General features: G+C 37.4%; 1 protein-coding gene across 5 annotated transcripts in view; it reads right to left on the reverse strand.

The window, feature by feature from the left end:
• AP2B1 (adaptor related protein complex 2 subunit beta 1) overlaps window positions 1-17,094 on the reverse strand; it is a 114,160-nt gene extending 97,066 nt beyond the window's left edge. For 2 of the 5 annotated variants that reach the window (XM_079133556.1, XM_079133552.1), the window contains exons 1-3: window positions 16,892-17,018; window positions 10,472-10,694; window positions 4,389-4,448 (exon numbers count right to left, since the gene is read on the reverse strand). In XM_079133556.1, coding sequence (XP_078989682.1) covers window positions 4,389-4,425 — 37 coding nt within the window. In that variant the 5' untranslated portion in view covers window positions 4,426-4,448; window positions 10,472-10,694; window positions 16,892-17,018. Of the gene's footprint in view, window positions 1-4,388; window positions 4,449-7,143; window positions 7,281-10,254; window positions 10,409-10,471; window positions 10,695-16,891 lie in introns of those variants that run through there. The other 3 variants (XM_079133555.1, XM_079133554.1, XM_079133553.1) reach the window with 3 other exon arrangements.
• Window positions 17,095-17,154: the final 60 nt, after the last annotated feature.

The raw sequence follows: 17,154 nt of genomic DNA on the forward strand, positions 1-17,154 counted from the left end.
TTTTTTTTTTGGTACCAGAGATTGAACCCAGGGTCACTTAACCACTGAGCCACATCTCCAACCCTTTTTATTTTGAGATAGGGTCTAGGCTAAGTTGCTGAGGCTGGCTTTGAACTTACAGTCCTTGAGTCCCTGGGATTACAGGTGTGTGCCACTGCGCCCAACTTTACTTTCCTCTTTTTAAAGTTCCCCCTAGTGATTCTAATGCACAACTAGGGTTGGGAATCACTGCTCTAAATCAGTACTTTCATAAGGGCTTTAAGGTCCTACCTTATTCAATCAATCTAACAACAATAATTTTGAAGCTGCAATGGTATAAACAAGGCTCATTCCTAAAAGTATAATCTTTTCTTTTCTTTTCTTTTTTTTTTTTTTTTTTTGTCAGTGACTGGAATCGAATCCAGGTTCTTGCACATGATTAGGAAAAACTCCACCACTGAGCTATATCCCTCATCTACAAGTATAATCTTAAATGACTATTAAGAGGCCTACATTGTGAAGTGCCAGGAATTATCAAGACTTTTAAGGCTCAGTCTCCTTGGTTCACCTATCTTCAGGATGCTAGAGCCAAAATAAGAAAGAAGATAATTCTCATCTGTTTTAAAAATAAAGGGAGGAAAACACACCACGCAGCCCATGAGAAAAAGGTTGATCCCATCTCTACCTTCTATCTATATCCTTAAACTTGTCTATAACATTGCCTTATTTTTCTCCATCTTCAAGACTATTGTCAATGTTCTTTTAAACCAGACCTAATTCATCAGTATGCACACTACGTGATCTCCCTGAAGCCCTTAAGTGGGAAGGATGAAATTGATAAAATGAGTGCTAAAACACTTGTTTCATTAATATCCATTCCAAAAGGCAAGCAAACTGTCAACTGAAAAAATAGCACAGCCAGAAAAGCTAGGTCCTTTAAAGAGTCATTTTTCTTTTCACCAAGTCCTACACTGCCAAATCCAGCTCTTAGGGCTCCCATCATTTACTTCTGGGAATAGTAAAGGACAAACAGCAGGGTTTCAGAAAAAACTGTGAATAGCAGCAGGAATTACAGAATCAAAACAGGATGTAACTGAAATTATTCCAGTTCCAATAGCATAAATTTAAAGAAGATATTCCACTGGCAGTTCTAGTGGGCGTTGCAGGAAGCAAATGGAACAGAGTCTACCCATTTTTTTTTAAATGTGGTATTTATACAGCAGTGATTCAATCTCTAAGTCTTAGACTTTTAAAAATGCCTGAATAAAAATGGTCACCAAGTCCCGTTACAAGAGAAAGTTTGAAGAGTAAAACGAGGATTTTTTAAAGATCCCCTCATGTTGTTATAGACAATATGTTGGTAATCAAAGTACAAAAAAGGTTAACAGAAGAAAGGAAAAATAAATACATCTCCAAACGATAAGAAAGTCAGGACAAGTTGAAATGAATGATAAGGGGCTAATGACTTTTGTGATTATTAGGTGTAAATAATATTGGGAGGAAGTAGTTGGGTAAAGCCAAAAAGGGATACTAAAAGAAGCAAGGTATCTCATGTACCATAATTTTATTAAATATCTTCTCTGCCTTCCTGATCAAATCTACCAAGCACTGCTAACAGCTAGAAATGGTTCTAAATTCTAGCTACACACATTAAAATAATTTGGGGATCTTTTAAAATCGCCACACCCATACCACTGAAATCAGGTAATCTGGGGTTGGGACAGGACATCAACATTGTTTTAAAGTTCTCTGGACAAAGTTGAAAGCCACTGATTAGTACATGATTAATTTTATTTTTAATTTAAACAATTCATTAAGGAGCTTTCTGAATTACAACAGAATTTTTGCATGCATATATACTACAAATGATAGAATATGACAATTGCTTGAGTTTTCAAATGTTCTGGTGCTCCTTGTTTACTGCAAGCTTCGATACTTTTTAATTTTTCTAAAAATTCAGTCTTAAAGTTGTAAGATTCCCCTGTTAATATTTTCCCATATTTGCTTTATAATCTGCTTTTTGTTTTTGTTTTTTCCCCCCAATTGTGCCAGGGATCAAACCCAGAGGGCTCATACATGCTAGGCCAAACACTCTATCACTGAGACACATCTCCAGCCCATCTCTGCATTTTTGTTTTGTTTTGTTTTTGTGGTGCTGGGGATTGAACCCAGGGTGTTGTGCATGCAAGGCACGCTCTCTACTAACTGAGCTTTATTCCAGGCCCTCGTCTCTGCATTTTTATATTCCTTTTCCCTATACCATCTAACAGTAAACTGCAGACATCATACCTCTTTAGCCCTGAATACATCAGTGAATTTTTTTCTTTTTAATTCATTTTTATTGATGCACTACAAATATACATAATAGTGGGATTTATTGGACATATTCATACAATTAACAGTGTATATTTTCTAAGAACAAGGAAATTATTTTAAATAACCTTAATAAGAAGAGTAAAACATTGTTATATTATCATCATCTAATCTATAGACCTTATTTAAAGTTCTCAAACTTGATTCCCACCCCACTGCCAACTCTGCAACAATCTTCAGTTCAGAATTACACATTACTTATTATCAGGTCTCTTTAGTCTCCTTTAATTTGAAAATCTGTTCATTAGACTTTTTTTTTTTTAAGTACAGGTCACCTATCATATAGAATCCCTTCAGTTTGCCATGGGTGTTCCCTCATGAAAGCACTGAGGTCATAAATTGTAGGCAAGCTAGTTCTTAAAAGTGATGGAATGCTCTTCTCAGTGTATCACACACACAAAGGCAAATGATGTAAGTTTGTCCCATCACTGCTGATATTAACATTGAATATTTGGGGGAAAAAAACTGAATATTTGGTTAAAGTTGTAATTGCCAGATTTTGACACTGAATATTTTTCCCTTTGTAATTAGTAATTTGTGAAAAGGTACTTGGAAACTTTGGAAATATCCTGTTCATCATCAAACTTTCACCTGCAAGTTTTAGCATTCACAAACAACTCTCGCCTAAATTATGATCTATACACCTCTATGTATGAGGGATTTATTGATTTATTATTCAATGGGCTATGATCCATAACTATGACCACTTTTTATTTTTTATTTTTATTTTTTTTGTACTGGGGATTGAACTCAGGGGCACTTGACCACTGAACCATATCCCCAGCCCTATTCTGTATTTTATTGAGAGACAGAGTCTCACTGAAATGCCTTGATTTTTGCTAAAGTTGGCTTAGAACTGGTGATCCTCCTGCCTCAGCCTCCGGAACTGCTGGATTACAGGTGTGTGCCACCATGCCCAGCACCACTTTTTATTTTTGGTTTTTGATACAGCAGATTGAACCTAGAGGCTTCATCCCCAACCACTCAACCACTGAGCTTTCATCCCCAGTTCTTTTGTTTTTCATTTTGAGACAGGGACTCCCTAAGTTGCTTTGGACCTCTCTAAATTGCTAAGGCCAGCTTTGAATTTGTGATCCTCCTGGGATTACAGGTGTGTGCCACTTTTTATTGCTCAAATTACCCTAAATTTTGCTAGTGGGAATCCCCGTAGGCTATGATGCTCCCGGACCTATCCCATTATTATTTTTTTTTTTTTAGCACTTCCTTATATTCTGGCACAAGATGTTCATATTCAACTTGTACATTCCCTCAACCCAGCCTTGGAATTAGTTATTTCTCCAAGGAGTCTAGTTCCTTCTACAATGGAACATCATATTTAGAAACCAAGATTGGGTACTAGGTGTTCTCTGCACCTAATCTGACTTGACAAAATTAGGATATTTAATCAGAAACTACACCCACAATGTTAGGGTGTTAAGTGAATGTGACTTGTACATAGTAGGTACTCAATAAATGTTTACTGAATACATGAATGTGATAAATGAAGACAGGATTCCACAACCTGCAAACTCGGCTAAACCTACAGACAACTGGGAGGTCTATACAATTGTATTTTATACCTGTGAGTTCTAGCTCACTTCTTTTAACAAGGTAATTCAATGCTTTCAAGCTAAGAGTACTCAGTGGTAGGGCACTTGCCTAGCATGCACAAAGCCCTGGGGTTCAAGCCCCCTCACAAAAAAAAAAGAGCCAGCCTATAATCCCAGAGACTCAGGAGGCTGAAGCAGGAGGACAGCCTGGGCAACTCAGCAAAGCCCCATCTCAAAATAATTAAAGGGGTTGGGGATGTAGCTCAGTGCTAGAGCACTCCTGTCTTTAATCCCCAGTATATACACAAAGGAAAAACCCTCTAAACTCTACTAACTCATAAATATTCTTATCTGTATAAGTAGAAAATTCTCAATGAAATTAACTACAACATGCATGTCTGAAGAGGTCAGGAATATTTTACTTGGAAAAATGTAACACCACAACTTTTGAAAAGTTCCAAAATTTAACCAGGTTCTCCTACTTACCCTTTTTATTAGTTGTAAAGTACTTGGAGTCAGTCATGATTTTGGATCTTTAATGTGCACCTGTAGCAAGAGAAAAGAATGTCTTTATTCAGGCTATATATACCCAGCAAGGCATCTAATTAATTTTAAGAACATTTAAGAACTTCTGCACTCGAACATGAGTGTCTTCTTGCTTACCATCCAAATTGGTAATTCAAGAGATAAAGAAAAAAAAATATAACTCCTGGCTCAAGGAGTTACTAGGGACAAGTCTAAAGTCCCAATGGAATGGGGTAATAATCTGAATCTATATTAAATAATAATAACAACTATTATCATTATTACCAAGGATTGAACCCAGGGGCACTTAACCACTAAGTCACATACCCTGCCTTTTTTTCTTTTATTTATTTATTTTTTTGGGTGCTAAGGATCGAACCCAGGGCCTTGTGCTTACAAAGCAAGCACTCTACTGACTGAGCTATCTCCCCAGCCCCTTTTCTTTTATTTTAAGGGTCTGGCTAAATTGCTGAGGCTGGCTTTGAATTCGCAATCCTCCTCCTTCTATCTTCCCAAGTCACTGGGATTACAATCGTTCACCACCTGGCATGACTTTGTAATTTTATTCACAATTACCTTCTCAAAGCCTTCAAGAGTAAAAGCTAAATACATCTTTAATTAATCAAACATTTAAAATAAGAAAACGTTTGTTTTGAAAGATCTCCCCATAATTTTTTTTTTTTTTTAATTAGGAAAATCTGGTTATTTCCTTGTTTTAAGATGGAGTCATTTCAAAACATAAATTCTAAAGCAGTGTAGGGTCAAAAACAATTTTGCCAACTTATCCAGCATTAATTACACTTTTCTGTAAAAGGAAGCTCTTTTAAGAAAAGAAAAAAAAAAATTAAAATAGGGCTGGGGCTGTAGTTCAGTAGTGGAGTACTTGCCAAGCACATGTAAGGCACTGGTTTGATTCTTGGCACCACAAAAAATAAACAAATAAAAGAAAGGTATTGTGTCCATCTACAACCCAAAAAATTAAGTAAATATTTTTAAAAAGAGTAAAATGTAGGATACTGTTCTTTCACAACAAACATCTAGAGAGACTAATATGTCTTACACAAGGACTTGTTAAAATTGTGGTCTTCATATTGCCAATAATCTACATCCTAACAGTATTCCCAAAGAAAAAAATACCAGTTTCCAGTTAAAAACAAGGCAAAAGACTGAGATATTTGTTCAGTCACACTAAGTATAAGAAAATTAGTAAGAATATGGATCTCAGTCTCAACCCTAATTCTTCTGTCCTGAGACCCAGAAAAAATTTAATCCAATGGACACATAGTTCTACTAGCAAACAAAAGCAGCATGGACTGATCATGTTTCCTCCAAAATAACGAGACAATGCTTCCTGATTTGAGAAACTCTAGGATTCTGTCTAATGTTCTTAACTTCTTCAAATATATTCAATTTTTCTTTAAATAATATTTCTTCTGCACTCAAAAATGAGTATCTTCTTCCTTACTACCATTGTTAACAATATTTATTACCAATTTCAGGTCAAGACATATGCCACTTGCTCATTACCTCAAGTCAATACAACTTGAATGATAATAGATTGGCAAACTCAAGCATGCATACATTTGGCAAACAATAATAAATATGGAACTGAGAGGAAAAACCTAAAGTGCCAAACAAATCAATGTAATTAAAAAAAAGGAAAAAGCCAGATAAACCTAAGATACTAAAAAGAATCTGGTTCAAATCTGATCGCTAAAATGTGCTTCTTATACAATCTATGGAACTTACACTCATTTTTCATTTACTACTTGTGGTCTTGATTCTAATATAATAGTTCTTTAGGTTGTAGAACTTCACTGAATTACCTTGTTAAAAGAGAGCTAGAATTCACAAGTATCATTGAAGAAAGCATAATTTGTTTCAATACTTATAATTAAAAATTAATCTGTAACAAAGGCTTGCCTTATGCAATGTTTTCATAATGCCTTTCTAAAAACAATTTCAAAGAATGTTATAATCCACTCATAACATAAACTAAATGTGAAGTGGATAAGTGAAGAAAGAAATTCTTAAGACTTGAAATAAATCTGAAGTTATCTAGGATTTATATATAAACAGAAAAAAAGAACATATAGAAATGATCACTAGAGCCTGACACAGGAGGGCTATCTCTCAAATCTATTAAGGTCTATCCAGGAAGTTATTCTGTCATTTAAATACTACAGGGTCATCAAAACTTAAAACCTGTTTAAGATTTAAAAACAAAACTTGCTTGAAAATTTTCAGTCAGTTTCTTGGAAAAAGTTTTGCATAAAATCATTCTGTTCTCTAAAGCTCTCATACATATACCCACACATTACATTTTTTTTTTTTTTTTTTTTTTTTTTTGGTAGTAGGGATTGAATCCAGGGGCACTTTACCACTAAGCTACATTCCCAGCCCTTTTTATTTTTTATTTTGAGACAGGGTCTCACTGAATTGCTGAGGCTAGCCTCAAATTGCAATCCTGCTACCTCAGCCTCCCAAATTGCTGGGATTATAGCTGTGCCACTGCCCCCAGTCATACATTAAATTCTTAACAGTAATTTTCATCAAGTTCTATTAAATAGTAAATTGGTAAGTCTTAAATCACACCTTTATAGTAGCTCATACATTTCATTATCTCCCCTAATAAATTTTAGTTTTGAGGAATGTATTTCTGTCATGTTCAGTGTAATTACATGTTCTTATCTTAACTAGGGAATAACGTACATACCCACAAAATTTCAGGGAAGAAAGGAGGGTCAAATATCTTTAGAGGCCCATATCATAAGTCCTAAGAATCTCTGCTCTAAAGAGAAGAGATAGGAGCAGGGGAAGTAGCTCAGTGGTAGAGCACTTAACAGGCACAAAACCTTGGGTTCAATCTCTAGTCCTGCAAAACAACAACAAAAAGCCACAAGAAGAAATAAAAACACTTCTATTAAACTGGCACAATTGTAATAAAATATTCCCTATCTATATTGGCAGAGAAATACCGTACCAAGTTAGTCACTGTCCTAAGGCAAAAAAAAAAAAAAAAAAACCTACAAGAAAATGAAAAGTCTATCTGGGCACGGTGGCACATGCCTGTAATTCCAGCCGCTCCAGAGGCTGAGTCAGGAGGACTGCAAGTTCAAAGCCAGCCTCAGCAAAAGCGACGCACTAAGCAATTCAGAGAGACTCTGTCTCTAAATAAAATAGAAAAAAAAAAAAAAAAATAGGGTCAAGTGCCCCTGAGTTCAATCCCTGGTACTCCCCCTACAAAAACAATCTAAACAAATATAAGTGAGACCCAGACACAGTGATACATGCCTGTAATCTCAGTGACCAGGGAGGCTGAAGCTGGAGATTGCCAAGTTTGAGACCAGCCTCAGCAACTTAGAGAGACTATCTCAAAACAGAAAATAAAAAGGGCTAGGGACATGGCTCAGTGGTAAAGTGCCTCTGGGCTCAATCCCCAGTACCAAAAGTAAATATATATATATACGTACATACATATAAAAAGGACATGAATGTAGCTCAGAGGTACCCCTGGGTTCAATTCCCCAGTACCAAAAATAAAAAAGTGAGAAGAGATGGTCATTGTACAACACTGTGAATGTTCTTAATGCCACTGACCTGCTCATCTTTAAATGATTTATTTTACATAATGTGAATTTCACGTCAAAAAATTACACATACATTGTTTTTTTTTAAAGGAAATACACTCAATCACTTTTCAGACATGGGCATAGACAACATACAGAATAGTGAAAACTAATTTCTGCATTTGAAGTCACAAGATGTATATAAGATGGAGCTGAAGAAGAACAAAGTATTTGTTGAAGTGCCAAAAAAAAAAAAAAAAAAATCCAAGTCCTTCTGGGAAAAACAAAATTATTCCCTAGGAGAAGCCCAGAAATAAGCAAAGCCATGATGGAATTTGAACTCACACTATCTTTTTAGCAGATCAAACCTGACAAGTCACTGGCTGTTTTGAGAACTTAAGTACAGTATAGCCTAAGGACATTGTGAAACAACAAAGCTGCCACAGTCAAAGCACATAATCACTCTCACTTTTCCTAGCCCAGAGTGATGTCACGGCATTTCACAGAAGGCCTCCCTGCAAAGGATTATATATCTAGATTTAATATAGCCTAGTTTCTGTCAAATATAGGTTGTAAAAGTCCCTCCTCTCTTTCCATTCCTCCCTCCCTCCAATACCCCAAAAAAGAAACTCAACAACAAAATAAGATTAATAGTTTGGGCAGAATAAGGTCAGAAATAAATTTAAAAATCTTAATGTCAAATGGCTCTTTGGGAAACTGCAGCTAAGTTAGAATTGTTAAAACCATCAGATGACCTTTCTTTGCTCATATAGTCAGGCTTTGCAGCCCAATGCTCACAGTGGAAAAACTAGCCAAAGATAAGCAAATTATAAAGCCGAAGGGTCATTCCAGCAACCTTTTTTTTATAATGCAAGAGGTGTTAAGTTCATTTTTAATCAAATATTCCACAATAACACAAAGACAATAGTATCTTCAGGTATCATTTAGCTTATCAGAAAGTATGAAACATTTAAAAGCTAAAATCATCTGTGTTTTCTATTAAGTATGATAGACTAATATTAATACAGTATTAGAAAGACTCAAAAGTTTTACATCCAATTGTTAATAAAATACCAATAAATTCTGGAAAACTTATGCCTGAAAGGAAAGAAGGATGGAAGGAAGGAAGGAAGGAGACTGAGTCCTGTCTAAATATTCCTATTCAGTTTGGTTCAAATCTGTGCCTAATATTCTAAAAATATTGATCTTTTGAAGGATGAAACTGTAGCTCTCAAGTCTTTTAATTTACAGTCAAAATGTTAGCTTTATGTCAATTTTACCACAGAACTTTCTGTGAGGCTGTTTTCAGAACACACTCTATTTCCTTGGAAATTTCGACTGTTAAGATACCTGCGAACAGTTCTCACCTTACCACCACGCTTAGTCATCATCAGAATGTGTTACACGTTTTCTTGTACAGCTGCCTCTCCTTCATCTACTGCTTTCTATTATTACTTTGTAAGTGCACCCTGAGGCTAAGCAATAGAACTATACAAGGAAGGCAATTAATAATGTAAATTGTTTCTCATTGCGACCACCTTTCTGAGTCATTCTGCCTTCTTTGGCTCACTGCGTTTTCTTTACCATTCCCTTTAAACCACAATGGTTACAACAGTGTTTGGCAATTTAAAATACACTTTTCTTTCTAAAAGTCAAAAGTTTAATGAAGCATCCTTGCTACATTCAGACCACTTCATAAAAAAGCAATCAAGTTATTTCAACAAAAACCTAGTCCCAAAAACCACTAGCACAAATTCTTGGAATTCAAAGAATATGGAAATAACAAGAAATTCCAGTTTCATTACTTGTAGTGACACCTATAGCCCTTCTCAAACCAGCCCGTTCCTGCTAAACCCAGAAAGAAAAACAAGAAAAATCCGGATTATTATGTATTCAAATTGGTTTCTCCCTCTCATATATCGGGTCAATTCTGGAGGTTTCCCTTCCTCCAAGTGTCTAGAATTCCTCTTTCCCCCACGTGAGCAAGACCCTAGGGATATGTTCACGCATTACCAAGTGGGAGAGGTGTCTCTAAACCTCAAGTTACGCGAGACAGGCAAGGTTTCAATGGACAAACAGTTGGGGGAATCCCGTTTCCATTTTGCTTGCTGCACACGTTCAAGTCTCAGAAAACAACGCCGAGTGGGAAAGAAGGATGGTTCTCTCGGCCTCATCCAGCCTCTACCTGCCACACCCCTGGCCTTGTCCCTCCAGACCCTAACTTGGAAACCTACCATCCCTCCACAGCCCCCAGCTACCTGCTGCCACACCCGAGCATTCCGTCAATCCACCACAGCCACCGCGGTGGAGACCCTTTCTCCAACCCTTTCCTCACAACGGTCACACCCGACGGCTTCCTCAACGCTCGCGCTCCTAGGATTTCCTTTTCTCCCTATGTCTCCGACCCAGCCCGGGGTTCCCTTTCTCCCCTCCCCAATCAGAGACACACCCCAAAACCAGCCGCCTTAAACTCACCGGAGGTAAGGGCGGGGGTGGCGGCGGCAGCCGGCGAGCACAGCCCGGGTGGTGTTGTAATGGTTTCCTGCCCGTCACGATTCTTTCTCTAGGTCTAAGCCACTGCGCAAAACCCAATTTGCCAGGGACAAAGATGGTGGGCCGGAACCTTTGACGTCAAAGAACATCGCCCGGCAACGTCATCAGGGTGCGCAGGAGAACCAGAAAGGCGGTACTTTGTAACCTAGGAAACGGGAAAATTTCGCTTGGTCTGGGCAAAGGCCTTGCAGTTCAAGGAATGTATTAAACCAACCAACATTCTCTGGATGTTTCCTCGCACAGGAATTTTCTAAAAAACTTAAACACAGAGAAAACACAGATACGGCGAAATATTATTTCTTTTTATAAAAAACGGAAAAACCTCTCCAAGGCTCAGGAATGGAAAATGGTGGCACAGCCCTCGAATACATTAGGGTTGTGAGATTTCAAGAAAGTAGTGCGAAGAGAGGTTGAGAAAGCATCAGCTCTGAGTTCGAATTCCTTCCCTGAATTAACAACATCTCCTCAATCTTATTCTTGTCATAGCTTAAATGTTACAAAGTTGATAAAGCCCTAGTGTGTACAGATGTCCCAACACAAAGGTGTTTTAGTAACTAAAACCTCGATTCCAGAATCTGAAACTGGAGAACAAGGTTAATGGGGGTAAATTAAACCAGCTGTCCCTGAGGTTTATTTAAAGACGTAAGGGAGGTTGGAGAGCAAGGGATGAATTCTTTTTAACTCACATTTTTGCCCATCCACTGAGTCAAAAAAGTATTTTAAACACTTCATTCTCAGGGAAGTAGGAAGATATAAAAATTTCACATGACATATTCGAGTGTAAGTATTCCCTACTATTAAAATAGGGGAAATTGGAAACAGATGTAAAAAGACCGAGAGAATGTAAACATTTATGGTATATCAGATAGCTGCATAATGTAGAATGTTTTATGATGAGAAAATTCATGATAAACTTAATTTTTTATATATGTGTGTGTGTGTATACACAGAGATTGAAAGAGTGAGTTATGTGAGGGTGGTGTATGGCTTCTTATTTATAAATAAAGGCTAGAAAGATCACCCACAATGTTAAAAGTGGTGAATTGCTGGGTGGAGTTTTAATTTTCTTTGTAATATTTTCCTGTACTTTTCAAATGTTCCACAGTGAACATGTATTTATTTCTATGACTGAAGTTTTTGAATTATTATCTGTAATCCCAGCAACTGAGAAGGCTGAGGCAAGAGAATGGGAAGTTCAAGGCCAACTTCAGCAATTTTAAATTAGTTTCAAAATAAACCAACATAGCATCAATCCAAAACCTTTTCAGATCCTCCTACTCTTTTTCAAACTTTTGTGTCTATACATCCCAGGTACAACTTTTTTTTTTTTTTTTTTTTGGTACTGGGGATTGAACCCAGGAGTGCTCTACCACAGCTACATCCCCAGTACTTTCTATTTTTTGAGAGGGTCTTCTGAGTTGCCAAGATTGGCCTTAAACTTTAATCTTCCTGCCTCAGTCTCCCAAGTCACTGGGATTACAGGAGTGAACAACCACACCCAGCAGGCCTCCCAGGTACTTCTAGCCATCTTTTTTCTGGCTCCTCTTACTTCACCATTCATTCAACAAATATTTATTGAGGGCTATTATTTGTCAGGAATTGTTCTAGAGACCCAACTATAAATAAAACACAATTCCTATCATAAAGGGCTCACAATCTTATGGGAGACCGCTTAAGAAGCTATTGAAGTGATCCAGCCACAGGATGAGGGTGGCTTAAGCTAATTATAATCAAGTTAATATTTATTGGACATTTATTGTATATCATTCTGCTAAGTACCTTACATTTATTATATGTTTATTCCTCACAATCTGATAATGATGTAATTATTATTTCCTTTCCTATTTAACAGATACAGGAAATTTAAGGTTTGAACCCAGGAAGTCTGACATTAGAACTAAGAAAAATAGAACATATAGCACAAGTTTGGGGATAGGTTAAAAGATGATGAATCATTTTTACATATGTTAGATTTGAGTGATGTCCAAAGGGTAGCTGACTATATGTGTGTGAACACAAGGAATGATTTGTAATTGAGCTATATTTGTGAACCATCAGCCTACATATGATAATTTAATCTGTGGAAGTGTTCAAGATTACTCATGAAAAATGTGGAGAGAGAGCGAGTTTGGGATAGAAACAGAGAAAATTAGGAATGCAAAAAGACTGACAAGGAGGGAGTCATCAGAGATAGAGGGGGAAAGCAGGAAGCTATGATGCTTTAGGATGTTTTTGGAGTTCCACGAAACTATATAATCTATTCATTCATATCTCCAAGGCCTACCACACATATTCCCCCCAAACCCAATACATGTTGAATAAATAAGTGTATAAATAAGCGATCAACAAAACCTGTTGCTAGAGAGAAAAAGGAAAGGCTGAATAGTGTCTGCAGAATTTAGCAAGAGTTGTCTGGTGTCACTGCTGAGCACATCAAGTAAAAATATGAAGGCCAAAGCCATGCTGCAGATGTCTGAGGAAGAACTGGAGGTAAGGAAAAAGAAACAGGAGTTTCAAGTGTGACGGAAAAGAGATACAGGGAGGCATTTGAGAGAGAGAGAGAGGTGACAGGGATTTTTTATTTTTTAAGTTTAATTCTATACTCAATACCTTTTCCCTACACTGTTTAGCAACATGCATATGACTCTAAGATCGCTCTCTAGCCTTGATCTACTCCCCAAACTTCATCACCAAATCAGTAACCACTGATAGATAATTATATATTTATGGCCTATTAAAATTAAGCATATCATATAGGGATAAAGAACATTAGAAAATTCTGGTTCCAGGTACATCATAAAGATGTCACCAAAAAAATAAATTGATTCATATCTTTAAAAAAAGGCTCCTCATTACCTAGCATGCTCAAAACCTATTCTTGCCCCATTTTCCCCATCTGTGTTCTTTGGTTTTCTCATCTATAAACTAAGGAAAATATAAATATCTGATCATAATATTGATACAATATTGAACAATGAAATTAATTATTATAAGGTTCTTATAACTATGCCTGACACATAATATGGACTATGTAAACATTAGCTGTGACTGTAATACTTCAGTAAATTGCACTAAATTGCTCAAGCCAGAACCTAGGGGTCATTCCTGATTTTTCTCTCTCCCTCTCCCAACTGCTACATCTAATTCATCTCCAAGTTATCAATTCTATCTTTGAAATATATCTCAAATCCACCCAGTCCCCTCTATTCTACCTCATTAGTCCAAGCCACCATTGCCCTTGCTAGGATTGCAAAAAGCTCCTAATTTTCCTGACCATTCTCCAGATAGCAACCAGTAAAACAAACAACAACAACAACAACAAAAAAAAAAAAACTAACATACGTTCAAAAAGTACACACATTATAAAAGTAAAGCTTGATATATAAAGCAAATATACCCATATAACCATCAGATCATCTTTTAAAATTGTAAATATGGGTTGGGGTGGTGGCTGAGTAGTACAGGGCTTGCCTAGCACATGGAAGGCACTGAGTTCGATGCTCAGCACCACATTAAAAAATAATAAAAAGTTTAATTCCTTTTTTTTTAATGTAAACCTGATCATGCCTCTGGTGTGTAAACCCTTTAATGCATTGTCTGTTTAGTTGCTTCAGAAAGGCATTCTGAGTACCCAATCTAAAATGTTCTCCTCTCTCAACATTCACTGCTACCTTAATCCTGGCACTCTTATTCAATTTGTAAATTGTATATTCTCTTTCTCCTACTAGATTGTAAATTTCATGAAGGCAAGTACCATGTCTATTTTTATTACTCCTTTACACTCCGTTACCTAGGATAATGCCTGGAACATAGCAAGTACTCAGCATTTTTTACCAGACATGGTGGTATGCCTGTGATCCCAGAGACTCAGGAGCAGGAGGATCAAGTTCGAGGTCAGCCTTAGCAACTTAGTGATGCCTTAAGCAACTTGTGAGACCCTTTTCCAAAATAAAAAATAAAAGGGTTGGGGATGTGGTTTGATGGTGAAGCACCTCTGGGTTCAATCCCCAGTAACCTTCAACTCCCCCCAAAAATACAACTCCTCTGGGCTGGGGAGATAGCTCAGTTGGTAGAGTGCCTGCCTTGCAAGCACAAAGCCCTGGGTTTGATCCCCAGCACCGCAAAAAAAAAAAAAAAAAAAAACAAAAACAAAAAACAAAAAAAAACACCTCCTCAGTATTTCTTGATTAAATGCAAATTTGAAAATCAGCAATTAAGACCTTCTTTAATTCACCTAAATCTACTTTTCAACATACCTCCACTATTGCTGTTGCCCTGCAGTTAAACAAATGAAACCATTTCCCCCTTATATACACTCTACACTTCTCCCTTAACCTGCAAAGACCTTTACCACTACTCTGACTTGCCCCAAATGTACTCATCTTTTGAGGTCCACCTAATCCACAAAACTTTCAGTGGACATCTGTTATGCCGTGGGAGTACAGGAAGTTCCAGGTTACCTTGCTACTTTAAAATGCAACTGGCAGAGAAGCTGAGATTAAACATGAAGTTAGAAACACCGATCTTCCCATTATGTGTTTGCATGGATCAATATACTTGGCTTCTGTTTAAGCTAGTTTGAACTGCCTTTATTTCTCCCAGCTGGTACCGTTGACCTATGTGATTTCTCTTAATGCCTTTTAACATACAGTCACTTCTTATTGTACTATACATGATGTAGTACTGTGTGCAATATATATAATCACCTCTTCCATTGTACTATACATTTGAGGGTGGGATTTTTTTAATGAGGTATTTATTTGTTGACTGTTAAGAACTGACTTTCTTTTTAAATAGCTTTTCCTTTTTCTCATGTAATAACTTCATTTAACTTTTGGAGTAACCTCATGGGACGATTCTTCAAGATGTCTTCTGTCTCCTCTGGCTAAGAATGAAATAGTGGAAGGAGAACCGGAACCATTACAATTTGAATTGTGACAAATATACAGAAACTGAAGTTCATTTATTGCAATAATGTTGCTTGGATGAGACTTTGTTAATTCCTGCCAGAAAAATCCACAAGGATTGTGCAGTTCCTTTGTGAGCTGGCTTGTTTTGTTATCTATTCCATATACTAGAATTTTTTTATTTTAAATTGGTTTGTTTGTTTCTATTGCTTGCAACCAAAGAACTCTAGTTGATACAATGTTAATTTTCCATTTGTTTTACTTAATGTTATTTTTCAACTTTGGTTTTCTTCTTTTTTGGGGGTGGGGGGGTGGGGGTTAACCAGGGATTGAACTCAGGGCATTGGACCACTGAGCCATATCCCCAACCCTATTTTGTATTTTATTTAGAGACAGGGTCTCAATGGGTTGCTTAGTGCCTTGCCTTTGCTGAGGCTGGCTTTGAACTCACAATCCTCCTGTCTCAGCCTTCCGAACCACTGGGATTACAGGCGCATGGTCAACTTTGTATTTTTGATGTTCACTTCAGAAAAACTGTGCTGGGGTTGTGGCTCAGTAGTAGAGCACTTGCCTGGCACGTGTGAGTAGGTACTGGGTTCAATACTCAGCACCACATAAAAATAAATAAACCCATATACAACTAACAATATTTTTTAAAATTATTGGAAGAAAAAAGACTTATATAATACCTATTATGTACAAGATGCTTTAGGTAGATACGTTATCTCTAGTCCTTAAAAAAACCTCACATCAACTAGACTTTCTCAATTATTTCAGTAAAAACTGTATTTTAGGACTACAATTAAGGGTAACTTTCAAGACTGAAACAAAACTAAACCTAAACCTTGTTTTTTGAGGGTTCTCATTATGCAAACCAATGGTCTACCTCTAGAGCAGTTAACACCTTTTCATTACTAGCTATTTAGTCCTGATGGGGAAGGGATTATGACAGAGTAGTTGAACTCAGACCCAAGTTCTGAATCAGCGACTCAAAGGGGGCAAAGCGTACACATTTTACATTAGTTATACAAAGTGAAAAGCTCCAAGCACCTCCTGTGTCAAAGCCGCCTCAGTTCATCCTAGAATTCATCAGGAACCCTCTGCTTTAAGACTGTATTCATACATGCCTAATTTGACACTTCCTACTGGGTACGAAAGCAGGAAACCATTTTCATGGAATAGAAAAAGTGCCTAGAATTTTAACTGAATGTAATGCCTAGGAGACAGTTAAGATACCAGCTTGGATGAAAAGTAATCGTCTCAAGTTCTGACCAACAAGCAGGGCCTTTCTCACTCCAGTAATCCTTCTTCATAATTGGCGGCAATAAAACTAGGGCTTCTATCCTTGCGACGTCGCTTCAAATCCTTTCCGGAAGGCGGCTGAAGATAAATTAAGCACCAGCCCGCCACACGTGTAAGGAAAGTGTCCTCTCACCTCCGGTCCCCTTTCTCCCTACCCTCCGGGCTCGCTCGCCCCAGGGAAAACAGGCCTCGCTGCGGGCCGAACTCCAGCTCCCAGCGCCACACGGTCAGAAAGACCTCCGCAGAGAGGGTCAGAGGGGTGGCTCTGCACCGCGGCAGGGCCTTCTAAGGAAGGAAAAAACAAAAGGCGCAAAATCCATCAGCCAAAACACGCTGCATGTCACCTCCTGAATATGAGCGGGGCGGAAGCGGAAGTGCCAGTGTAGGTCATAGAGT

The sequence above is a fragment of the Sciurus vulgaris genome (assembly GCF_902686455.1).
Source record: "Sciurus vulgaris genome assembly, chromosome: 3".
In the NCBI taxonomy this organism is placed as follows: Eukaryota; Metazoa; Chordata; class Mammalia; order Rodentia; family Sciuridae; genus Sciurus; species Sciurus vulgaris.